General features: G+C 38.8%; 1 protein-coding gene across 1 annotated transcript in view; it reads right to left on the reverse strand.

Moving 5' to 3' along the window:
- ais (DExD-box helicase 52) overlaps positions 1–8,628 on the reverse strand; it is a 43,550-nt gene extending 34,922 nt beyond the window's left edge. Inside the window, exons 1-4 of the mRNA XM_045732688.2 lie at positions 8,436–8,628; positions 7,149–7,260; positions 5,871–5,998; positions 2,886–2,963 (exon numbers count right to left, since the gene is read on the reverse strand). Of these exons, the coding sequence (XP_045588644.2) occupies positions 2,886–2,963; positions 5,871–5,998; positions 7,149–7,260; positions 8,436–8,522 (405 nt within the window). The 5' untranslated portion in view covers positions 8,523–8,628. The remainder of the gene's footprint in view (positions 1–2,885; positions 2,964–5,870; positions 5,999–7,148; positions 7,261–8,435) is intronic.
- Between the last annotated feature and the right edge of the window lie 18,303 nt (positions 8,629–26,931).

A 26,931-nucleotide genomic window follows, 5' to 3' on the forward strand; every position in this document is an offset into this window, starting at 1 on the left:
TAATGAGAGAGATTATAGCGAGAGCGGATAACGATAGATCACGACTGTTGATAGTCGGTGACTTCAACTTGAAATCCATAGACTGGGAAGCATATGAAGCTAAAACAGAAGATTTTTGGACCTGTAAATTTGTAGACCTCATCCTGGAAACATTCTTGTATCAACATGTTAAACAAGCTACGAGGATGAGGGAAGGGGACGTTCCCTCCATGCTAGATTTGATATTTACCAGGAAGGAGGAAGAGATATTTGACATTCAGTACCTTCCTCCCTTGGGTAAAAGTAACCATGTCTTTTTGGGAATAAAGTATGCAATGCGTTATAAGCTGGAAGAAAATAAGGAGGTTGAAGCAGTTGAAAAACCAGACTTCAGGAGAGGACATTATGGTGACCTTAGAAATTTTTTTAGTGAGTATAATTGGACAGACTTGATGCTAGGCAAGGAAGTGAATGAGATGTATGGCAAGTTTTGTGAAATATATGATAAAGGCACAAAAAAATTTATACCAAAACAGAGATGCAGAACTAGGAAACAGGATTGGTTCAATAGAAATTGCGAGAGGGCTAGAGACCGAAAGACACAAAAATGGAATCAATACAGGAAGAGGCCGAACCCCCAAACATACCAGCGATACAAAGATGCGAGAAACAACTACACGGCAGTGAGGAGAGAGGCAGAAAGAAATTTAGAAAAAGGGATTGCAGACAAATATAAAACAGAACCAGGTCTATTCTATAAATTCATAAACAACAAATTGCAGGTAAAGGATAATATTCAGAGGTTGAAAATGGGAAATAGATTCACGGAAGATGAAAAGGAAATGTGTGAAACACTAAACGAAAAGTTCCAAAGTGTGTTTGTACAAAATGAAATCTTTAGGGAACCAGATACAATAAGAATTCCAGAGAACAACATAGAACACATAGAGGTGTCTAGAGACGAAGTGGAAAAAATGCTCAAGGAGCTCGGTAAGAACAAAGCAGCTGGCCCAGATGGCGTTTCACCATGGGTTCTGAGAGAATGTGCATCTGAGCTCAGCATTCCACTTCACCTGATCTTTCAGGCATCCCTGTGTACAGGAATCGTAGCAGACGGGTGGAAACAGGCTAACATAGTTCCAATCTACAAAAGTGGCAGCAGGGAAGACCCCCTCAATTATAGACCTGTATCATTGACAAGTGTAATAGTGAAAGTATTGGAAAAACTAATCAAAACTAAATGGGTAGAACACCTAGAGAGAAATGATATAATATCAGACAGACAGTATGGTTTTCGATCTGGAAGATCCTGTGTATTGAATTTACTCAGTTTCTATGATCGAGCCACAGAGATATTACAGGAAAGAGATGGTTGGGTTGACTGCATCTATCTGGACCTAAAAAAGGCTTTCGACAGAGTTCCACATAAGAGGTTGTTCTGGAAACTGGAAAATATTGGAGGGGTGACAGGTAAGCTTCTATCATGGATGAAAAATTTTCTGACTGATAGAAAAATGAGGGCAGTAATCAGAGGCAATGTATCAGAATGGAGAAATGTCACAAGTGGAGTACCACAGGGTTCAGTTCTTGCACCAGTGATGTTTATTGTGTACATAAATGATCTACCAGTTGGTATACAGAATTATATGAACATGTTTGCTGATGATGCTAAGATAATAGGAAGGATAAGAAATTTAGATGACTGTCATGCCCTTCAAGAAGACCTGGACAAAATAAGTATATGGAGCACCACTTGGCAAATGGAATTTAATGTTAATAAATGTCATGTTATGGAATGTGGAATAGGAGAACATAGACCCCACACAACCTATATATTATGTGAGAAATCTTTAAAGAATTCTGATAAAGAAAGAGATCTAGGAGTGGTTCTAGATAGAAAACTATCACCTGAGGACCACATAAAGAATATTGTGCAAGGAGCCTATGCTATGCTTTCTAACTTCAGAATTGCATTTAAATACATGGATGGCGATATACTAAAGAAATTGTTCATGACTTTTGTTAGGCCAAAGCTAGAATATGCAGCTGTTGTGTGGTGCCCATATCTTAAGAAGCACATCAACAAACTGGAAAAGGTGCAAAGACATGCTACTAAGTGGCTCCCAGAACTGAAGGGCAAGAGCTACGAGGAGAGGTTAGAAGCATTAAATATGCCAAAACTAGAAGACAGAAGAAAAAGAGGTGATATGATCACTACATACAAAATAGTAACAGGAATTGATAAAATCGACAGGGAAGACTTCCTGAGACCTGGAATTTCAAGAACAAGAGGTCATAGATTTAAACTAGCTAAACACAGATGCCGAAGAAATATAAGAAAATTCACCTTCGCAAATAGAGTGGTAGACGGTTGGAACAAGTTAAGTGAGAAGGTGGAGGAGGCCAAGACCGTCAGTAGTTTCAAAGCGTTATATGACAAAGAGTGCTGGGAAGACGGGACACCACGAGCGTAGCTCTCATCCTGTAACTACACTTAGGTAATTACACTTAGGTAATTACAAATCACTGGCAGAGAACTTAATAAAAAGATTCAGAAAAAGGTGAGGGGTTTTAATAAAGTGATTGAGAATAAAGGTGGCACCAAATAGGCTGGAGTGGACTCTGCTTCTTCGAGATACATCCTCTGACGGGGTAGCCCCACAACCCAATTCATCTCCCAATAGCACCTGCTGGCTTTTGAAACTGCCATTTCAAAGCCCTGGGGTTTTATTTCTTATTATTATTAACTCATTATCTTCATAATGAACCATAGAATATGAAGATAACCGCTGTACAGCTCTGGAGGAACAGCACATCAGATATAACATATGTAGAGAAGACTTTAAACTTCAAATTATAGAGTACATATTGTCCAATTAAATAGAAATGCAAAACTGAGTGGTCACCTTTTCAAATGAATCCATAGGTTCAGGTATATCAGCTCCCCAGACATGAATTCCATGTTTCTTACGCAAATGGTTCACCTGAAAATTTACAAAATATATTAATGCTACGTAAACAGTATAGAGATGTAATCAATGACAAAATCATATGTGATCAGAAACTATCCCTTTCTAAAAGTTTATAAGGTAGTATGTTAAGTAATTGAGATTTATGCCCTCTTCCAAAACACATTAGTGTGAAAGAGAAGGTAAACCTGGATAACAGACTACATTAGCCCTTTACTGTCCACCTTACAAGTCTACATTCTGAAAATGTAGAATCACTGCGCATATAAACACCAAATTTTATATGTAACTGGATAGGGAATCAATTGACTTAAAACTGTACTATGCATTCCTCACATATACAAATTATGATTATTGTGCTATGTTCATCATAAAACTATCCTGTCTATTGAACTTACTTCTTTACCAAGTAAAGAAAACTAGTCTAATGCCAATACTATTAATATTAGGAAAAGACTTGTACTTTAGCTGCAGCATTCAACAATTGTTACAAAATGAATACAAATTTCTATATTGTTTTGATGTATTGAATTATTATATTTTAAAAGAGATTGGCAGTGGCACTAAGTGCAACCTGTCCTCATAGAAATGAATCAATTCTATGCATTTTCTGAATGAAATTAATTTTACATGACAACTAATGAAATAGAGCATTTCTCAAAGCAAATTATCACCAAATAAGCCTAACCCCAGGCCACACTTGAGGAGTAAAACACTTAAAACCAACTACAGGTAAACACTTGAAACATTTAGCTACGTAGAGCAAGAATATCAGGGAGACTAGCAATAATCAGACAACAAACATTATCAGGTTCTGTGCACAACTAGATCAGTACCAGAATCGAGAGACCTTATCTATGAGGACAGGTGGAGAAAACTTGCCCTCACAACCTTAAAGGAGAGAAGATACAGAGAGGATATGATAACTACATACAAGATTTTTTAGGGGAATAGACAAAGTGGACAAAGGAAGCCTATTTATATTAAATAGAGGTAGGGCAAGGGGACATCAGTGGAAGGTACACACACAATCGAGTCAAAGAGGTGCAAGGAAGTTCTCGTTCCTTGTTCAGGTGGTTGGCAAGTGGAATGCATGGAAGGAAGAGGTTATTGAAACTAATTCCATCCACAACTTTAACCAAAAATATGATTAAAATGTAAATATTGAGAGCTAATTAGAGCAGCAGATATAAATTGTTAGGAGGCAGGGCACAAAGAGCTAGATCTCACCCCTCCCATAGTCACTATAGATGCTGAGTAACCGAGTAACAAGATTGAGTAATCATCAATAAGAGAAATGTGAAAAACATTTTAATTTCCATAAAGACCATATTTGTTAATTTTCCTACCACTCATTCCAATAACACCATCAATAATTAAGATCAACAAATTGTTTTCCACATTTTGCATGACAATAAACAAAGAATTAAGCACAGTACAGTAATGAAATGTCTCTTTATGGTGAGCCACTCAGTAGTTTGCCAATACTATAACGTGAAAGAACTCGCCACAAATATGACTCGCGAGTTCCCGCCAGAGACCAGAACCACAATCTGGACCATTCAAAGAGGGAAGCCTGGGATTCAGAGACCACACAACCAGGCATAAAGACTCACTCTCCTCAAAATATGTAACTCAAACAAAAACAATAGGAACTACTGGGCGTCATTACTGCAGCAAATTCACTGCCAAGATACACTTGCCCGCCACCAGATGGCAGCCCAGACAACCCAGGGTCTCGGCCAGCCACCCAGCCCATTTATGAGCAGCGTCAGGAGACAACCTACCAACTGCCACAAGAAATGAGGGAACAGAGCTAGGATGGAGCTACCAAGTGCCCCTGAAGCCCGGGATGCTGCCCTGGTAAGATGACCTGGAAATCCCAGATACAAAACTACCTAGCAGAAAACAGCCAAGACTACACAGCTCACAGGGTGTCGGGACCTATACCTGCCCCTTTTCAAGTAACAAGACTACCAAGAAACCCAGAACTGGAGCTACAACCTGTGAACAAAACATGAGAACCAACTTTGGACCCCAATACTGAGGTAGGCACAAAGTCAGGTCCACCCCAAAATGGGAAGAGATACATGGACCCCGGATACATGCTGCTCTGGAAAACAGCATGCAGCAGTTTCAGGTCTGGAGGCAAGTCAAGCCCTGCCCCAAAATGGGTCCTGAGGAGGAAACTGGCCAACTAATTCTCAATGATCAAGTAGGTTAGCTGGGGCACAGGGAGCATCTTGGCAACACAGACATCAAAATGTGCAGCCAGCAAAGACAACTACAGTTTACCAGGAAAGATACAGCTGTATGTCAAGCAAACTGTCGACACCGAGGACAAGCAAGGTTAGTGGCAAGAAATACGCACAAATTAACTGTGGAACAACCAAAACAGTGGCCTCTGGACAGAATTGTTTCTCCAGGGAGAATTACCACCACTTAATTAAAGTCGAGAGGCAATGGGCCCAGTAGAGCCGAGTGTCCCTGGACTCTCACCAGGCTTGTGAAAAACTTTGCTGGTGGCAGGCATGCAAATCTAGGCGATGATTTTTCTATGGTAACAAGTTTTTGCATTTTTTCAACAGGGTTATAATTGTCTACAAACAGTTGCTTGTTTAGCAGTGTTTTTGCTTTCTGGTGGGTCTTTTTGCTTGCTTGTGTGGTGATTTCTGATTTTCAGGGTTTCTTTCACCTCTTGGAGTGAGCCAAAGTCTTGTTCTAATCCTGGGTAAGTGCTCATGGGTCATCGAGTACTGGCATGTTCCTCAAAATTTGGATGTTTCCAGGTTGTAGCATCCCAGGGAGAGCTACTGAGAGAGCTCTCCCAAAGAAAAGTTAAAACATTTTACAAATAATTTTGTATGTACCTTCTGCAATGCCTGTAAGACCTTGAAGTTGTCTGAAGAAATGTTTTCTTACCTGTTCTTTATGTAATTCTAGCTGCTTTTGCTTGCTATCCTTCTTTTTCTTCTTTTTTCGATTGGGCGCAGCTCTCCCCAGTTGTACATCTCTCAGCATGTTGAGATCATTGTCACACTCACTGCCATCTGTTTAAAATTAGTGGTGCAAAATAATTTAAATATAAAAGAGAGAGAGAGCGCAATAAAACCGTTGACTGCCATTTATGCAATAAGCTATCCTTATTATTACCAAATTTTCCACTTCCATGGTGTTAGGAGGCAGCAGCCCAAAACAAAATCAAGCACATAATACTGTTTAATGAAATTCCCTTTACTGGTTGGGCCCCTCGGTAGATTTCCAAACTAAGCACTGGTCCATCTATGCCTTATGGAGAAAAACCAGTCCTCCGAGATCCCCGTATACTGGGAGCCAAGACCAGAAGTGGTTTTTTCTCCATTTTCAATTACTCTTTGATCCCCTAAGCTCTTCTCGCCTCATGGAGGAATGTTGTATCTCTGCAGGCATGGGCTGAGCCAGTGTTTAACTCAAAAAGATACTAAAGGGGGCCCCTTCTAGAAATCCCGACATTGAATATGACAAGCTCCTTTCCAAGCAATATACTCCGATACTTCCTATAGTAAGGTCAGTGAAGGTCCAATTAGGCAGGATGATGATAGCACTGGTGCAACAGCCATCTTCTCAATATATCCCTATGAAGTAAGACTGGTGCTAGGGAGGAACAGAAGCAAAGCTCTGTCTAGCCCAATGACTACAGAAAGTTCATGCATAAAAAAAAAAAAGTTCAAAATGTTTTGAAGTCCTATTTGACTTAAAATGGCCACCAAGATGTGCTCTTGCAAACCACCAGAAACCAACCTGGCTATCACCTCCCTCCCCTTGATGGCCACCAGGTGGTATCACCCACACCAGCATCATGTCTCCTACCATAAGCTGCTTTACACGTCAAATTGCACTAATATGTTAATGTATTTAATAACTTGGAGCTTATATTTTTCTTAATTTAATGAGCTTGATTTAATGAATACTTTTGCTTAAAAAAAAAAATGTCTATCATGATTACTTGAATATTGTAATACACATTTAGTTAATCGAGAATTAACAGGTTTTAAACAAGGATAGGAATGATCAAATGCTGCTGAAAGACCAAAATTGTGTTGAAATACAAATCAGTGTTAATATATGCTATATAAAAAGACCGCTACAATATTGTAATCACATTAAGTATATGTGAAAAAGTATGTGCGAGTATGTCTGAAAAATCAGTTCTTGCTTTACCATCTTGTCCAGAGACATGTTCTTCAGTTGTCAATGGTTCTTCATATTCAGGTTCTGTGATATCAGTTTTGTTTAGGTCCTCACTTCCCTGCTCTTGAACTGGCTGCTGGACCTGTGAATATCAAATAATACTGATTAGATCTGACTATTTAGGCATGATACATCATGCAACATATGTTTCATGATTCTTTTGATCTCACATAAATTGTTTAAGAGTAGCATCCACCAAAAACAGTAATGCTGAGTCCATCTAATTACTGCAAGCTACCACAAGCTACACAAACTTCACAAAGCTTCCTGGCAATACGTTAGTAATGAATAAATATGATATGTTAGGTTAGGCTGGGCTGACCTGACCTGACCTGACCTGACCTGACCTAACCAAACCAAACCTAACCGACGCTTGGATTGTCGACTTGATTTGGCGTCACTAGCTCTTTATTTTCGTCTAATTTCTTTATAAAAAGATACTTTTTCAGATTAAAATTATGTTTTTTCGTGTTATACATTCAGCACCAACATTATGAGTAAATATATCATATTTATTCATTACTAACGTATTGCCAGGAAGTTGATTTACTAACATATTGCCAGGAAGCTTTGTGAAGCTTGTGTAGCTTGTGGTAGCTTGCGGTAATTAGACGGACCGATACTGCTCAAACATCATATTGGGTTAATTTAGTTACAGAGGCTAGAGTTCACACAAAATATATATAATGTATGCATCTGAACTTTTAGTAATATGGCCTTAAGTGCTCATTTCCACTTACCAGTCATACAGGCATTCCCCATATCACTTAGAACATAAATGGTATCCTATTGATGGGGGTCAGGAAGCCTATACTTAGGCTTATCAAGGCCCCCCCCCCACAGACCAAGTACTGACCTTCCCCAGGAAGCAACCCACAACAGCTGGCTAACACATGAGCATCATCTTACTGCCAAGTGAACAGAAACATCATGTGAAAGAAAACACGTCAAACCAATTCTATCCTACACTAGATTGTGGAGTGAGGTAGGGTTGGGGTGAGATAGAGCGGGGGTGAGGTTAGGTGAGATTAAATCTGGGTACAAGTGACAGGATGAACAACCCAGCGGGTTTTCTTCCTATTGGGGAGTGTTGTACATTCTGCTATGGCGGTATGTTAACTCACAAGATGAGTGGCGCTGCCCAATAAACTCGCCCCTCGGGGCAAAATTTAAATTTTAATTAAGTAACATGAAATAAGTTTTACAAATCCACTGGCCAATCATCTTTGGTACGCTCTGCGAGTCCTGATAAGTTACCTCCAACTTTCGAAAATCACTTTTAAACTTCTTGTGGTCAAATTTGATGCCTTTGGTAAGCTTTCTGAATATATCGTACGAATTCATTGTGGAGAGAAGAGAGGTTGTACTGTAGGGTGTGTGACTGGTCCACCCACGTGCCCTCCACCTCCACTACAACACAGCCACAACATCAACAAATCACGTCATCACTGACGTCACACACCCGTCACGAACGCTACGTACTATTAGGTATTTATGTATTTAAATAATATTTATTGTAATATATTATTACATAAAATAAATTGACATATGTAAAATTATTACATTAAAAATATATTATATTTTTGTAAAATGATGAAAAAGATAATTTTAAATAGACTTTAGGTGTCTAGTAATTTGTTCGGGATCCTCAGAGGCAATAACTGTATTATCAATAACTCTGACAGTATTATTTTTTTTTGAGATATATACAAGAGTTGTTACATTCATGTACAGCCACTAGTACGCGTAGCGTTTCGGGCAGGTCCCTGGAATACGATCCCCTGCCGCGAAGAATCGTTTTTTCATCCAAGTACACATTTTACTGTTGCGTTAAACAGAGGCTACAGTTAAGGAATTGCGCCCAGTAAATCCTCCCCGGCCAGGATACGAACCCATGACATAGCGCTCGCGGAACGCCAGGCGAGTGTCTTACCACTACACCACTATTAAATATCTAGCTAATGATAATAAGTTAGCCAAAGAATCTGCCTTTAAAGGAGCCGTTGAGTGTAACCTTGGATTGTCAATGAGCAATCTGAGAGCAGCAGTACACCGAGAACTTCAACAAGATCTTGTAGATCTGAGGCAAAGTGAAATTGACACCAGTAATTCCATCTATCATCATACTATCATGCAAGAGGAGCCACACATCTATGGTTCATCCAATAAAATCAGCAGACTTCTAGATGTTACTACTGCTCGGCTTAGACTCGGTTACAAGTATCTCTGGGAATTCTCATTATCTGCTGATGTAGACCTGACCAAATGTAAACTATGTCAACAAAATTATTCGCACACCCTCCGTCACTATGCGATGGAGTGCGAAAAGATACGTGAATTTAGAGACAATTCTATAACCAATGTTCCAACGATGTGTCAATATTTCATTCAAAATGATCTGCTATCAGAAATTTTAGCCAAATATCCCCAGTTTGCTAACTGTAGGTAGTAACAAAGAGTGATTGTAACCTATCCACCGCTGCCCACTGGATGGGGGGCGGTGTAACCTATCCACCGCTGCCCACTGGATGGGGGGCGGTGTAACCTATCCACCGCTGCCCACTGGATGGGGGGCGGTGTGCAGGACAAACATATAAATTGTGACACTAGCTCTCCACATATGTCAGTTGCTTAATTTAACATAAGAACCAAGGCAACTGCAGAAAGCCTATTGGCCCATATGAGGCAGCTCCTATCTATAACCACCCAATCCCACTCATATATACATGTCCAACCCGCGCTTGAAACAATGGAGGGACCCCACCTCCACCACGTTACGCGGTAATTGGTTCCACAAATCAACAACCCTGTTACTGAACCAGTATTTACCCAAGTCTTTCCTAAATCTAAACTTATCCAATTTATACCCATTGTTTCGTGTTCTGTCTTGTGTTGATACTTTTAATACCCTATTAATATCCCCTTTGTTGTGTCCATTCATCCACTTGTAAACCTCTATCATGTCACCCCTAACTCTTCGCCTTTCCAGTGAAAGCAACTTAAGCTTTGTTAATCTTTCTTCATGTGAAAGATTTCAAATTTGGGGAATTAACTTAGTCATCCTACGCTGGACACGTTCAAGTGAATTAAGAACATAAGAACAAAGGCAACTGCAGAAGGCCTATTGGCCCATACGAGGCAGCTCGTATTTATAACCACCCAATCCCACTCATATACTTGTCCAACCCGCGCTTGAAACAATGGAGGGACCCCACCTCCACCACGTTACATGGTAATTGGTTCCACAAATCAACAACCCTGTTACTGAACCAGTATTTACCCAAGTCTTTCCTAAATCTAAACTTATCCAATTTATACCCATTGTTTCGTGTTCTGTCTTGTGTTGATACTTTTAATACCCTATTAATATCCCCTTTGTTGTGTCCATTCACCCACTTGTAAACATAAGAACATAAGAACATAAGAACAAAGGTAACTGCAGAAGGCCTATTGGCCCATACGAGGCAGCTCCTATTCTATAACCACCCAATCCCACTCATATACTTGTCCAACCCGTGCTTGAAACAATCGAGGGACCCCACCTCCACAATGTTACGCGGCAATTGGTTCCACAAATCAACAACCCTGTTACTGAACCAGTATTTACCCAAGTCTTTCCTAAATCTAAACTTATCCAATTTATATCCATTGTTTCGTGTTCTGTCCTGTGTTGATACTTTTAATACCCTATTAATATCCCCCCGGTTATGTCCATTCATCCACTTGTAAACCTCTATCATGTCACCCCTAACTCTTCGCCTTTCCAGTGAATGCAACTTAAGCTTTGTTAATCTTTCTTCATATGAAAGATTTCTAATTTGGGGAATTAACTTAGTCATCCTACGCTGGACACGTTCAAGTGAATTTATATCCATTCTATAATATGGCGACCAAAACTGAACTGCATAATCTAAATGGGGCCTAACTAGAGCAAGATATAGCTTGAGAACCACACCAGGTGTCTTGTTACTAACGCTGCGATTAATAAATCCAAGTGTCCGATTTGCCTTATTACGAACATTTATGCATTGATCTTTTTGTTTTAAATTCTTACTAATCATAACTCCCAGATCCCTTTCGCAATCCGACTTCGCAATCACAACACCATCTAGCTCGTATCTTGTAACTCTATCATCATTACCTAACCTCAGAACTTTACATTTATCAGCATTAAACTGCATCTGCCAATCCTTTGAGCTCCTGAGTGTTGTTATATTATCATAGCAATATGGAAGTTGTAGTGAGGGACCTGGTGACTCTAGTGGGAGCCCTGAGGACAGAGTTGGACTCTCTGCGGGAGGAGGTGCGTCAGCTTAAAAAACAACGAGAAGTAACGAAGGAGGAGACCAGCAGTAAAGGGACCTCGTCTTGGAGAGTTGCGAAAGACAGGGGCCTTAAGAAGACTTTGATAAAGCCGCCTTCAAACGCCATAGCAACTTCAAATTCATTTGACGTTTTGGAGGACGAGTGCTGTGGAGAGACTGTGGATCGCGCAAAAGGGAAAGCAACGAAGAGAAAGGAAGCGCAGGCCCCTCAGAAAGTAAAGGAAGTACCTAAGCAAACATTAGTTGTGGGAGATTCCCAGATAAGGTATTTGGATAGAACGTTTTGTGCTAGAGATAGGGGGAACAGGTTAAGGGTTTGCTATCCCGGAGCTGGCATTGGTGATATTATAAACAACATGAATGATATTATGGCTGGTAATGGGAACAATCCCATTATTTGCATTAGCGTGGGAGGAAATGATGTTGGCCGAGTTAGGAGTGAGGAACTGATTCAGAGGTATAAAACAGCCATAGAGTTAGTTAGGAGCAGGGGAGGAATCCCGATCATATGTGGCATTCTTCCAAGAAAGGGAGTGGGAAATGAATGGATATCGAGGGCACTTGGTGTCAATTGCCGGCTGGAAAGATATTGCAAATCAAATGCAATATCTTTCATAGACAACTGGGAACACTTCTATGGAAGAAATGAAATGTATGCTCGTGATGGGGTGCATCTATCGAGAGCTGGGGTTGTTGCTGTTGCGTACTCGCTAGAAGAAGTGGTTAGAGGTGTTTGTTTGGGTTTAAACTGTTAGTAGATAGAGGTATGGGAATTGATTTGGAGGAAGGAGGTAATAAAAGTATGTGTTTGTGGGAGAAAGGAATTGGCAAAACGATCAGGGAAAGAGAAGGTCCGCAAAATAACAATTCACTTAGGGTATATTACACTAACAGTAGAAGTCTAAGAAATAAAATTAACGAATTAAATGCTCTTGTCTGCACAGAAAAAATAGATATTATTGCACTTACCGAAACGTGGATGAATGTAGAAAATAGAGAACTATTAGCTGAATATCAAATATATGGATTTAAACTATTTCACACAGATAGATATATTAGACGAGGAGGTGGAGTAGCCATATATGTTAGGGACAATTTGAAATGTAGACTCAAAGAGGGAATCAAAACAGAGCCACACACAGAAACTATTTGGATTGAATTAAACGAAAAAGCTAATAATATTATAATAGGAGTAATATATAGGCCACCAAATTTAGACAGAATGGAAGCAAAGCATCTATGGGATGAAATATCTAGAGCATCTAGATCTAACAGTATTTATGTCATGGGTGACTTTAATTTTAGCGGAATAAACAGGGAATAGTGAAGCAGAAGATTTTCTAGAATTAATTGACGATTGCTTTCTTACGCAACACATTAAGGAACCAACACGGGAAAATAATATTTTAGATTTAGTGTTAACTAACAGGGAAACGCAAATTAATGACATCGAAATAGGGAGTGAGCTAGGGAGCAGTGATCACAAAGAAATCAGATTTAGCATAGAATGGAATAGACCAGTAGGAGAAAATTCTGTTAAAGTGCCAGATTTTCGAAAAGCTGATTTTAATAGCCTAAGAAATTTTTTGGGTCAAATTGATTGGAAAGGCTTGGGTATGGGGTGTGGGCCGGTCTTGGTGCGAGACATGAACCCAGCGATAGGTGACTTAAATGGGGATTTCGATGTGGATTCAATATATAACTTATTTAAGAATATTCTAAACAAAGCACAGGAACGTAGTATACCATACAAATTGAATAGATCGTATACTAATGACCCAAAGTGGATAACAAAGAATTTGAAGAACCTTATAGGTAAAAAGAGAGCTTGGTACAAAAGGATTAAAAATGGGGAGGTCACTTTAGAACAGGAATTCGTACAACTGGTTAGAAATGTTAAAAAAGAGATAAGGAAAGCAAAAAGAAACTATGAAGTTCGCATAGCAGGGCAAGCAAAGACAAATCCTAAAGGGTTTTTTCAGTTATATCGTACTAAGACTAGGGAAAGGATAGGTCCATTAAAAACTGAGACAGGTCAAATAACAGATAGTGATGAAGAGATGAGTAGTATTTTTAATAAATATTTTGTATCTGTATTTACTAAAGAGGAACTTAACAATATGCCTTCAGCCGAACAAGTCTATGTGGGTGGGGACGAGGACAGGTTGACGAGTTTAGCAGTTACCAGGGAGGATGTTCTTAAACAAATAGTAAAACTCAAACCAAACAAATCCCCAGGGCCGGATGAAGTGTTTGCTAGGGTGCTTAAAGAATGCAAAGAGGAGCTTTGTGACCCACTGTCAACCATATTTAATAAATCAATAGAGTCAGGCAGAGTGCCAGAGTTTTGGAAAGTTGCTAATGTGATACCAGTTTTTAAGAAAGGAGATAGATCACTTGCGTCTAACTATCGACCAATTAGCCTAACGTCTATTGTGGGAAAGTTACTCGAATCTATAATAGCAAATAAAATTCGTCTTCATCTTGAAAAACATAAATTAATAATTGAGTCGCAACATGGTTTTATAAATGGCCGTTCATGTTTAACAAATTTGTTATCTTTTTATTCTAGCATTGTTGAGGCAGTTGATAGTGGTAAGGATTGCGATGTTGTATACCTTGACTTTAGCAAAGCTTTTGATACAGTGCCACATGAAAGACTGATTAAAAAAATAGAGTCTCATGGTATTGGGGGTGCTATATTAAGCTGGATTAGGGCATGGCTATACCAAAGGAAACAGAGAGTTAGTATAAATGGAATCAAGTCAGAGTGGGAAAATGTTGTAAGTGGAGTGCCTCAAGGCTCTGTCCTGGGACCTCTGTTGTTTATAATATATATAAATGATTTAGATTCAGGTTTGAGTAGCAACATTTGCAAATTTGCCGATGATACGAAAATCGGTAGGGAAATTAATTCGGAGGAGGACTCACTATCACTTCAAGTTGATCTAGATAGGGTTTTGAAATGGTCAAAGGATTGGCAGATGCAGTTTAATGCTGATAAATGTAAAGTTCTGAGGTTAGGTAATGATGATAGAGTTACAAGATACGAGCTAGATGGTGTTGTGATTGCGAAGTCGGATTGCGAAAGGGATCTGGGAGTTATGATTAGTAAGAATTTAAAACAAAAGGATCAATGCATAAATGTTCGTAATAAGGCAAATCAGACACTTGGATTTATTAATCGCAGCGTTAGTAACAAGACACCTGGTGTGGTTCTCAAGCTATATCTTGCTCTAGTTAGGCCCCATTTAGATTATGCAGTTCAGTTTTGGTCGCCATATTATAGAATGGATATAAATTCACTTGAACGTGTCCAGCGTAGGATGACTAAGTTAATTCCCCAAATTAGAAATCTTTCATATGAAGAAAGATTAACAAAGCTTAAGTTGCATTCACTGGAAAGGCGAAGAGTTAGGGGTGACATGATAGAGGTTTACAAGTGGATGAATGGACATAACCGGGGGGATATTAATAGGGTATTAAAAGTATCAACACAGGACAGAACACGAAACAATGGATATAAATTGGATAAGTTTAGATTTAGGAAAGACTTGGGTAAATACTGGTTCAGTAACAGGGTTGTTGATTTGTGGAACCAATTGCCGCGTAACATTGTGGAGGTGGGGTCCCTCGATTGTTTCAAGCACGGGTTGGACAAGTATATGAGTGGGATTGGGTGGTTATAGAATAGGAGCTGCCTCGTATGGGCCAATAGGCCTTCTGCAGTTACCTTTGTTCTTATGTTCTTATGTTCTTTGACCATTTCAAAACCCTATCTAGATCAACTTGAAGTGATAGTGAGTCCTCCTCCGAATTAATTTCCCTACCGATTTTCGTATCATCGGCAAATTTGCAAATGTTGCTACTCAAACCTGAATCTAAATCATTTATATATATTATAAACAACAGAGGTCCCAGGACAGAGCCTTGAGGCACTCCACTTACAACATTTTCCCACTCTGACTTGATTCCATTTATACTAACTCTCTGTTTCCTTTGGTATAGCCATGCCCTAATCCAGCTTAATATAGCACCCCCAATACCATGAGACTCTATTTTTTTAATCAGTCTTTCATGTGGCACTGTATCAAAAGCTTTGCTAAAGTCAAGGTATACAACATCGCAAACCTTACCACTATCAACTGCCTCAACAATGCTAGAATAAAAAGATAACAAATTTGTTAAACATGAACGGCCATTTATAAAACCATGTTGCGACTCAATTATTAATTTATGTTTTTCAAGATGAAGACGAATTTTATTTGCTATTATAGATTCGAGTAACTTTCCCACAATAGACGTTAGGCTAATTGGTCGATAGTTAGACGCAAGTGATCTATCTCCTTTCTTAAAAACTGGTATCACATTAGCAACTTTCCAAAACTCTGGCACTCTGCCTGACTCTATTGATTTATTAAATATGGTTGACAGTGGGTCACAAAGCTCCTCTTTGCATTCTTTAAGCACCCTAGCAAACACTTCATCCGGCCCTGGGGATTTGTTTGGTTTGAGTTTTACTATTTGTTTAAGAACATCCTCCCTGGTAACTGCTAAACTCGTCAACCTGTCCTCGTCCCCACCCACATAGACTTGTTCGGCTGAAGGCATATTGTTAAGTTCCTCTTTAGTAAATACAGATACAAAATATTTATTAAAAATACTACTCATCTCTTCATCACTATCTGTTATTTGACCTGTCTCAGTTTTTAATGGACCTATCCTTTCCCTAGTCTTAGTACGATATAACTGAAAAAACCCTTTAGGATTTGTCTTTGCTTGCCCTGCTATGCGAACTTCATAGTTTCTTTTTGCTTTCCTTATCTCTTTTTTAACATTTCTAACCAGTTGTACGAATTCCTGTTCTAAAGTGACCTCCCCATTTTTAATCCTTTTGTACCAAGCTCTCTTTTTACCTATAAGGTTCTTCAAATTTACCAGCAGTAAAGGGACCTCGTCTTGGAGAGTTGCGAAAGACAGGGGCCTTAAGAAGACTTTGATAAAGCCGCCTTCAAACGCTATAGCAACTTCAAATTCATTTGACGTTTTGGAGGACGAGTGCTGTGGAGAGACTGTGGATCGCGCAAAAGGGAAAGCAACGAAGAGAAAGGAAGCGCAGGCCCCTCAGAAAGTAAAGGAAGTACCTAAGCAAACATTAGTTGTGGGAGATTCCCAGATAAGGTATTTGGATAGAACGTTTTGTGCTAGAGATAGGGGGAACAGGTTAAGGGTTTGCTATCCCGGAGCTGGCATTGGTGATATTATAAACAACATGAATGATATTATGGCTGGTAATGGGAACAATCCCATTATTTGCATTAGCGTGGGAGGAAATGATGTTGGTCGAGTCAGGAGTGAGGAACTGATTCAGAGGTATAAAACAGCCATAGAGTTAGTTAGGAGCAAGGGAGGAATCCCGATCATATGTGGCATTCTTCCAAGAAAGGGAGTGGGAAATGAATGGATATCGAGGGCACTTGGTGTCAATTGCCGGCTGGAAAGATATTGCAAATCAAATGCAATATCTTTCATAGACAACTGGGAACACTTCTATGGAAGAAATGAAATGTATGCTCGTGATGGGGTGCATCTATCGAGAGCTGGGGTTGTTGCTGTTGCGAACTCGCTAGAAGAAGTGGTTAGAGGTGTTTGTTTGGGTTTAAACTGTTAGTAGATAGAGGTATGGGAATTGATTTGGAGGAAGGAGGTAATAAAAGTATGTGTTTGTGGGAGAAAGGAATTGGCAAAACGATCAGGGAAAGAGAAGGTCCGCAAAATAACAATTCACTTAGGGTATATTACACTAACAGTAGAAGTCTAAGAAATAAAATTAACGAATTAAATGCTCTTGTCTGCACAGAAAAAATAGATATTATTGCACTTACCGAAACGTGGATGAATGTAGAAAATAGAGAACTATTAGCTGAATATCAAATATATGGATTTAAACTATTTCACACAGATAGATATATTAGACGAGGAGGTGGAGTAGCCATATATGTTAGGGATAATTTGAAATGTAGTCTCAAAGAGGGAATCAAAACAGAGCCACACACAGAAACTATTTGGATTGAATTAAACGAAAAAGCTAATAATATTATAATAGGAGTAATATATAGGCCACCAAATTTAGACAGAATGGAAGCAAAGCATCTATGGGATGAAATATCTAGAGCATCTAGATCTAACAGTATTTATGTCATGGGTGACTTTAATTTTAGCGGAATAAACTGGTTGAACAAAACAGGGAATAGTGAAGCAGAAGATTTTCTAGAATTAATTGACGATTGCTTTCTTACGCAACACATTAAGGAACCAACACGGGAAAATAATATTTTAGATTTAGTGTTAACTAACAGGGAAACGCAAATTAATGACATCGAAATAGGGAGTGAGCTAGGGAGCAGTGATCACAAAGAAATCAGATTTAGCATAGAATGGAATAGACCAGTAGGAGAAAATTCTGTTAAAGTGCCAGATTTTCGAAAAGCTGATTTTAATAGCCTAAGAAATTTTTTGGGTCAAATTGATTGGAAAGGCTTGGGTATGGGGTGTGGGCCGGTCTTGGAGCGAGACATGAACCCAGCGATAGGTGACTTAAATGGGGATTTCGATGTGGATTCAATATATAACTTATTTAAGAATATTCTAAACAAAGCACAGGAACGTAGTATACCATACAAATTGAATAGATCGTATACTAATGACCCAAAGTGGATAACAAAGAATTTGAAGAACCTTATAGGTAAAAAGAGAGCTTGGTACAAAAGGATTAAAAATGGGGAGATCACTTTAGAACAGGAATTCGTACAACTGGTTAGAAATGTTAAAAAAGAGATAAGGAAAGCAAAAAGAAACTATGAAGTTCGCATAGCAGGGCAAGCAAAGACAAATCCTAAAGGGTTTTTTCAGTTATATCGTACTAAGACTAGGGAAAGGATAGGTCCATTAAAAACTGAGACAGGTCAAATAACAGATAGTGATGAAGAGATGAGTAGTATTTTTAATAAATATTTTGTATCTGTATTTACTAAAGAGGAACTTAACAATATGCCTTCAGCCGAACAAGTCTATGTGGGTGGGGACGAGGACAGGTTGACGAGTTTAGCAGTTACCAGGGAGGATGTTCTTAAACAAATAGTAAAACTCAAACCAAACAAATCCCCAGGGCCGGATGAAGTGTTTGCTAGGGTGCTTAAAGAATGCAAAGAGGAGCTTTGTGACCCACTGTCAACCATATTTAATAAATCAATAGAGTCAGGCAGAGTGCCAGAGTTTTGGAAAGTTGCTAATGTGATACCAGTTTTTAAGAAAGGAGATAGATCACTTGCGTCTAACTATCGACCAATTAGCCTAACGTCTATTGTGGGAAAGTTACTCGAATCTATAATAGCAAATAAAATTCGTCTTCATCTTGAAAAACATAAATTAATAATTGAGTCGCAACATGGTTTTATAAATGGCCGTTCATGTTTAACAAATTTGTTATCTTTTTATTCTAGCATTGTTGAGGCAGTTGATAGTGGTAAGGATTGCGATGTTGTATACCTTGACTTTAGCAAAGCTTTTGATACAGTGCCACATGAAAGACTGATTAAAAAAATAGAGTCTCATGGTATTGGGGGTGCTATATTAAGCTGGATTAGGGCATGGCTATACCAAAGGAAACAGAGAGTTAGTATAAATGGAATCAAGTCAGAGTGGGAAAATGTTGTAAGTGGAGTGCCTCAAGGCTCTGTCCTGGGACCTCTGTTGTTTATAATATATATAAATGATTTAGATTCAGGTTTGAGTAGCAACATTTGCAAATTTGCCGATGATACGAAAATCGGTAGGGAAATTAATTCGGAGGAGGACTCACTATCACTTCAAGTTGATCTAGATAGGGTTTTGAAATGGTCAAAGGATTGGCAGATGCAGTTTAATGCTGATAAATGTAAAGTTCTGAGGTTAGGTAATGATGATAGAGTTACAAGATACGAGCTAGATGGTGTTAACATAAGAACATAAGAACAAAGGTAACTGCAGAAGGCCTATTGGCCCATGCGAGGCAGCTCCTATTCTATAACCACCCAATCCCACTCATATACTTGTCCAACCCGTGCTTGAAACAATCGAGGGACCCCACCTCCACAATGTTACGCGGCAATTGGTTCCACAAATCAACAACCCTGTTACTGAACCAGTATTTACCCAAGTCTTTCCTAAATCTAAACTTATCCAATTTATACCCATTGTTTCGTGTTCTGTCCTGTGTTGATACTTTTAATACCCTATTAATATCCCCCCGGTTATGTCCATTCATCCACTTGTAAACCTCTATCATGTCACCCCTAACTCTTCGCCTTTCCAGTGAATGCAACTTAAGCTTTGTTAATCTTTCTTCATATGAAAGATTTCTAATTTGGGGAATTAACTTAGTCATCCTACGCTGGACACGTTCAAGTGAATTTATATCCATTCTATAATATGGCGACCAAAACTGAACTGCATAATCTAAATGGGGTCTAACTAGAGCAAGATATAGCTTGAGAACCACACCAGGTGTCTTGTTACTAACGCTGCGATTAATAAATCCAAGTGTCCGATTTGCCTTATTACGAACATTTATGCATTGATCCTTTTGTTTTAAATTCTTACTAATCATAACTCCCAGATCCCTTTCGCAATCCGACTTCGCAATCACAACACCATCTAGCTCGTATCTTGTAACTCTATCATCATTACCTAACCTCAGAACTTTACATTTATCAGCATTAAACTGCATCTGCCAATCCTTTGACCATTTCAAAACCCTATCTAGATCAACTTGAAGTGATAGTGAGTCCTCCTCCGAATTAATTTCCCTACCGATTTTCGTATCATCGGCAAATTTGCAAATGTTGCTACTCAAACCTGAATCTAAATCATTTATATATATTATAAACAACAGAGGTCCCAGGACAGAGCCTTGAGGCACTCCACTTACAACATTTTCCCACTCTGACTTGATTCCATTTATACTAACTCTCTGTTTCCTTTGGTATAGCCATGCCCTAATCCAGCTTAATATAGCACCCCCAATACCATGAGACTCTATCTTTTTAATCAGTCTTTCATGTGGCACTGTATCAAAAGCTTTGCTAAAGTCAAGGTATACAACATCGCAATCCTTACCACTATCAACTGCCTCAACAATGCTAGAATAAAAAGATAACAAATTTGTTAAACATGAACGGCCATTTATAAAACCATGTTGCGACTCAATTATTAATTTATGTTTTTCAAGATGAAGACGAATTTTATTTGCTATTATAGATTCGAGTAACTTTCCCACAATAGACGTTAGGCTAATTGGTCGATAGTTAGACGCAAGTGATCTAACTATCATAGATCAGGTCGATAGTTAGAGCAAGTGTTGTGATTGCGAAGTCGGATTGCGAAAGGGATCTGGGAGTTATGATTAGTAAGAATTTAAAACAAAAGGATCAATGCATAAATGTTCGTAATAAGGCAAATCGGACACTTGGATTTATTAATCGCAGCGTTAGTAACAAGACACCTGGTGTGGTTCTCAAGCTATATCTTGCTCTAGTTAGGCCCCATTTAGATTATGCAGTTCAGTTTTGGTCGCCATATTATAGAATGGATATAAATTCACTTGAACGTGTCCAGCGTAGGATGACTAAGTTAATTCCCCAAATTAGAAATCTTTCATATGAAGAAAGATTAACAAAGCTTAAGTTGCATTCACTGGAAAGGCGAAGAGTTAGGGGTGACATGATAGAGGTTTACAAGTGGATGAATGGACATAACCGGGGGGATATTAATAGGGTATTAAAAGTATCAACACAGGACAGAACACGAAACAATGGATATAAATTGGATAAGTTTAGATTTAGGAAAGACTTGGGTAAATACTGGTTCAGTAACAGGGTTGTTGATTTGTGGAACCAATTGCCGCGTAACATTGTGGAGGTGGGGTCCCTCGATTGTTTCAAGCACGGGTTGGACAAGTATATGAGTGGGATTGGGTGGTTATAGAATAGGAGCTGCCTCGTATGGGCCAATAGGCCTTCTGCAGTTACCTTTGTTCTTATGTTCTTATGTAAATTCTTTGTTATCCACTTTGGGTCATTAGTATACGATCTATTCAATTTGTATGGTATACTACGTTCCTGTGCTTTGTTTAGAATATTCTTAAATAAGTTATATATTGAATCCACATCGAAATCCCCATTTAAGTCACCTATCGCTGGGTTCATGTCTCGCTCCAAGACCGGCCCACACCCCATACCCAAGCCTTTCCAATCAATTTGACCCAAAAAATTTCTTAGGCTATTAAAATCAGCTTTTCGAAAATCTGGCACTTTAACAGAATTTTCTCCTACTGGTCTATTCCATTCTATGCTAAATCTGATTTCTTTGTGATCACTGCTCCCTAGCTCACTCCCTATTTCGATGTCATTAATTTGCGTTTCCCTGTTAGTTAACACTAAATCTAAAATATTATTTTCCCGTGTTGGTTCCTTAATGTGTTGCGTAAGAAAGCAATCGTCAATTAATTCTAGAAAATCTTCTGCTTCACTATTCCCTGTTTTGTTCAACCAGTTTATTCCGCTAAAATTAAAGTCACCCATGACATAAATACTGTTAGATCTAGATGCTCTAGATATTTCATCCCATAGATGCTTTGCTTCCATTCTGTCTAAATTTGGTGGCCTATATATTACTCCTATTATAATATTATTAGCTTTTTCGTTTAATTCAATCCAAATAGTTTCTGTGTGTGGCTCTGTTTTGATTCCCTCTTTGAGACTACATTTCAAATTGTCCCTAACATATATGGCTACTCCACCTCCTCGTCTAATATATCTATCTGTGTGAAATAGTTTAAATCCATATATTTGATATTCAGCTAATAGTTCTCTATTTTCTACATTCATCCACGTTTCGGTAAGTGCAATAATATCTATTTTTTCTGTGCAGACAAGAGAATTTAATTCGTTAATTTTATTTCTTAGACTTCTACTGTTAGTGTAATATACCCTAAGTGAATTGTTATTTTGCGGACCTTCTCTTTCCCTGATCGTTTTGCCAATTCCTTTCTCCCACAAACACATACTTTTATTACCTCCTTCCTCCAAATCAATTCCCATACCTCTATCTACTAACAGTTTAAACCCAAACAAACACCTCTAACCACTTCTTCTAGCGAGTTCGCAACAGCAACAACCCCAGCTCTCGATAGATGCACCCCATCACGAGCATACATTTCATTTCTTCCATAGAAGTGTTCCCAGTTGTCTATGAAAGATATTGCATTTGATTTGCAATATCTTTCCAGCCGGCAATTGACACCAAGTGCCCTCGATATCCATTCATTTCCCACTCCCTTTCTTGGAAGAATGCCACATATGATCGGGATTCCTCCCTTGCTCCTAACTAACTCTATGGCTGTTTTATACCTCTGAATCAGTTCCTCACTCCTAACTCGACCAACATCATTTCCTCCCACGCTAATGCAAATAATGGGATTGTTCCCATTACCAGCCATAATATCATTCATGTTGTTTATAATATCACCAATGCCAGCTCCGGGATAGCAAACCCTTAACCTGTTCCCCCTATCTCTAGCACAAAACGTTCTATCCAAATACCTTATCTGGGAATCTCCCACAACTAATGTTTGCTTAGGTACTTCCTTTACTTTCTGAGGGGCCTGCGCTTCCTTTCTCTTCGTAGCTTTCCCTTTTGCGCGATCCACAGTCTCTCCACAGCACTCGTCCTCCAAAACGTCAAATGAATTTGAAGTTGCTATGGCGTTTGAAGGCGGCTTTATCAAAGTCTTCTTAAGGCCCCTGTCTTTCGCAACTCTCCAAGACGAGGTCCCTTTACTGCTGGTCTCCTCCTTCGTTACTTCTCGTTGTTTTTTAAGCTGACGCACCTCCTCCCGCAGAGAGTCCAACTCTGTCCTCAGGGCTCCCACTAGAGTCACCAGGTCCTTCACTACAACTTCCATATTGCTATGATAATATAACAACACTCAGGAGCTCCGGTTAACACAACCTCTCACTGTGACTTCACCTGACCGACTATCATGTCACCCTATCACGACTATGTCACGACTATCATGACCGACTATCATGTCAACCTCTATCATGTCACCCCTAACTCTTCGCCTTTCCAGTGAATGCAACTTAAGCTTTGTTAATCTTTCTTCATATGAAAGATTTCTAATTTGGGGAATTAACTTAGTCATCCTACGCTGGACACGTTCAAGTGAATTTATATCCATTCTATAATATGGCGACCAAAACTGAACTGCATAATCTAAATGGGGCCTAACTAGAGCAAGATATAGCTTGAGAACCACACCAGGTGTCTTGTTACTAACGCTGCGATTAATAAATCCAAGTGTCTGATTTGCCTTATAACGAACATTTATGCATTGATCCTTTTGTTTTAAATTCTTACTAATCATAACTCCCAGATCCCTTTCGCAATCCGACTTCGCAATCACAACACCATCTAGCTCGTATCTTGTAACTCTATCATCATTACCTAACCTCAGAACTTTACATTTATCAGCATTAAACTGCATCTGCCAATCCTTTGACCATTTCAAAACCCTATCTAGATCAACTTGAAGTGATAGTGAGTCCTCCTCCGAATTAATTTCCCTACCGATTTTCGTATCATCGGCAAATTTGCAAATGTTGCTACTCAAACCTGAATCTAAATCATTTATATATATTATAAACAACAGAGGTCCCAGGACAGAGCCTTGAGGCACTCCACTTACAACATTTTCCCACTCTGACTTGATTCCATTTATACTAACTCTCTGTTTCCTTTGGTATAGCCATGCCCTAATCCAGCTTAATATAGCACCCCCAATACCATGAGACTCTATTTTTTTAATCAGTCTTTCATGTGGCACTGTATCAAAAGCTTTGCTAAAGTCAAGGTATACAACATCGCAATCCTTACCACTATCAACTGCCTCAACAATGCTAGAATAAAAAGATAACAAATTTGTTAAACATGAACGGCCATTTATAAAACCATGTTGCGACTCAATTATTAATTTATGTTTTTCAAGATGAAGACGAATTTTATTTGCTATTATAGATTCGAGTAACTTTCCCACAATAGACGTTAGGCTAATTGGTCGATAGTTAGACGCAAGTGATCTATCTCCTTTCTTAAAAACTGGTATCACATTAGCAACTTTCCAAAACTCTGGCACTCTGCCTGACTCTATTGATTTATTAAATATGGTTGACAGTGGGTCACAAAGCTCCTCTTTGCATTCTTTAAGCACCCTGGCAAACACTTCATCCGGCCCTGGGGATTTGTTTGGTTTGAGTTTTACTATTTGTTTAAGAACATCCTCCCTGGTAACTGCTAAACTCGTCAACCTGTCCTCGACCCCACCCACATAGACTTGTTCGGCTGAAGGCATATTGTTAAGTTCCTCTTTAATAAATACAGATACAAAATATTTATTAAAAATACTACTCATCTCTTCATCACTATCTGTTATTTGACCTGTCTCAGTTTTTAATGGACCTATCCTTTCCCTAGTCTTAGTACGATATAACTGAAAAAACCCTTTAGGATTTGTCTTTGCTTGCCCTGCTATGCGAACTTCATAGTTTCTTTTTGCTTTCCTTATCTCTTTTTTAACATTTCTAACCAGTTGTACGAATTCCTGTTCTAAAGTGACCTCCCCATTTTTAATCCTTTTGTACCAAGCTCTCTTTTTACCTATAAGGTTCTTCAAATTCTTTGTTATCCACTTTGGGTCATTAGTATTCGATCTATTCAATTTGTATGGTATACTACGTTCCTGTGCTTTGTTTAGAATATTCTTAAATAAGTTATATATTGAATCCACATCGAAATCCCCATTTAAGTCACCTATCGCTGGGTTCATGTCTCGCTCCAAGACCGGCCCACACCCCATACCCAAGACTTTCCAATCAATTTGACCCAAAAAATTTCTTAGGCTATTAAAATCAGCTTTTCGAAAATCTGGCACTTTAACAGAATTTTCTCCTACTGGTCTATTCCATTCTATGCTAAATCTGATTTCTTTGTGATCACTGCTCCCTAGCTCACTCCCTATTTCGATGTCATTAATTTGCGTTTCCCTGTTAGTTAACACTAAATCTAAAATATTATTTTCCCGTGTTGGTTCCTTAATGTGTTGCGTAAGAAAGCAATCGTCAATTAATTCTAGAAAATCTTCTGCTTCAATATTCCCTGTTTTGTTCAACCAGTTTATTCCGCTAAAATTAAAGTCACCCATGACATAAATACTGTTAGATCTAGATGCTCTAGATATTTCATCCCATAGATGCTTTGCTTCCATTCTGTCTAAATTTGGTGGCCTATATATTACTCCTATTATAATATTATTAGCTTTTTCGTTTAATTCTATCCAAATAGTTTCTGTGTGTGGCTCTGTTTTGATTCCCTCTTTGAGACTACATTTCAAATTGTCCCTAACATATATGGCTACTCCACCTCCTCGTCTAATATATCTATCTGTGTGAAATAGTTTAAATCCATATATTTGATATTCAGCTAATAGTTCTCTATTTTCTACATTCATCCACGTTTCGGTAAGTGCAATAATATCTATTTTTTCTGTGCAGACAAGAGCATTTAATTCGTTAATTTTATTTCTTAGACTTCTACTGTTAGTGTAATATACCCTAAGTGAATTGTTATTTTGCGGACCTTCTCTTTCCCTGATCGTTTTGCCAATTCCTTTCTCCCACAAACACATACTTTTATTACCTCCTTCCTCCAAATCAATTCCCATACCTCTATCTACTAACAGTTTAAACCCAAACAAACACCTCTAACCACTTCTTCTAACGAGTTCGCAACAGCAACAACCCCAGCTCTCGATAGATGCACCCCATCACGAGCATACATTTCATTTCTTCCATAGAAGTGTTCCCAGTTGTCTATGAAAGATATTGCATTTGATTTGCAATATCTTTCCAGCCGGCAATTGACACCAAGTGCCCTCGATATCCATTCATTTCCCACTCCCTTTCTTGGAAGAATGCCACATATGATCGGGATTCCTCCCTTGCTCCTAACTAACTCTATGGCTGTTTTATACCTCTGAATCAGTTCCTCACTCCTAACTCGACCAACATCATTTCCTCCCACGCTAATGCAGATAATGGGATTGTTCCCATCACCAGCCATAATATCATTCATGTTGTTTATAATATCACCAATGCCAGCTCCGGGATAGCAAACCCTTAACCTGTTCCCCCTATCTCTAGCACAAAACGTTCTATCCAAATACCTTATCTGGGAATCTCCCACAACTAATGTTTGCTTAGGTACTTCCTTTACTTTCTGAGGGGCCTGCGCTTCCTTTCTCTTCGTTGCTTTCCCTTTTGCGCGATCCACAGTCT

Source organism: Procambarus clarkii, chromosome 4 (genome assembly GCF_040958095.1).
Source record: "Procambarus clarkii isolate CNS0578487 chromosome 4, FALCON_Pclarkii_2.0, whole genome shotgun sequence".
NCBI lineage: Eukaryota > Metazoa > Arthropoda > Malacostraca > Decapoda > Cambaridae > Procambarus > Procambarus clarkii.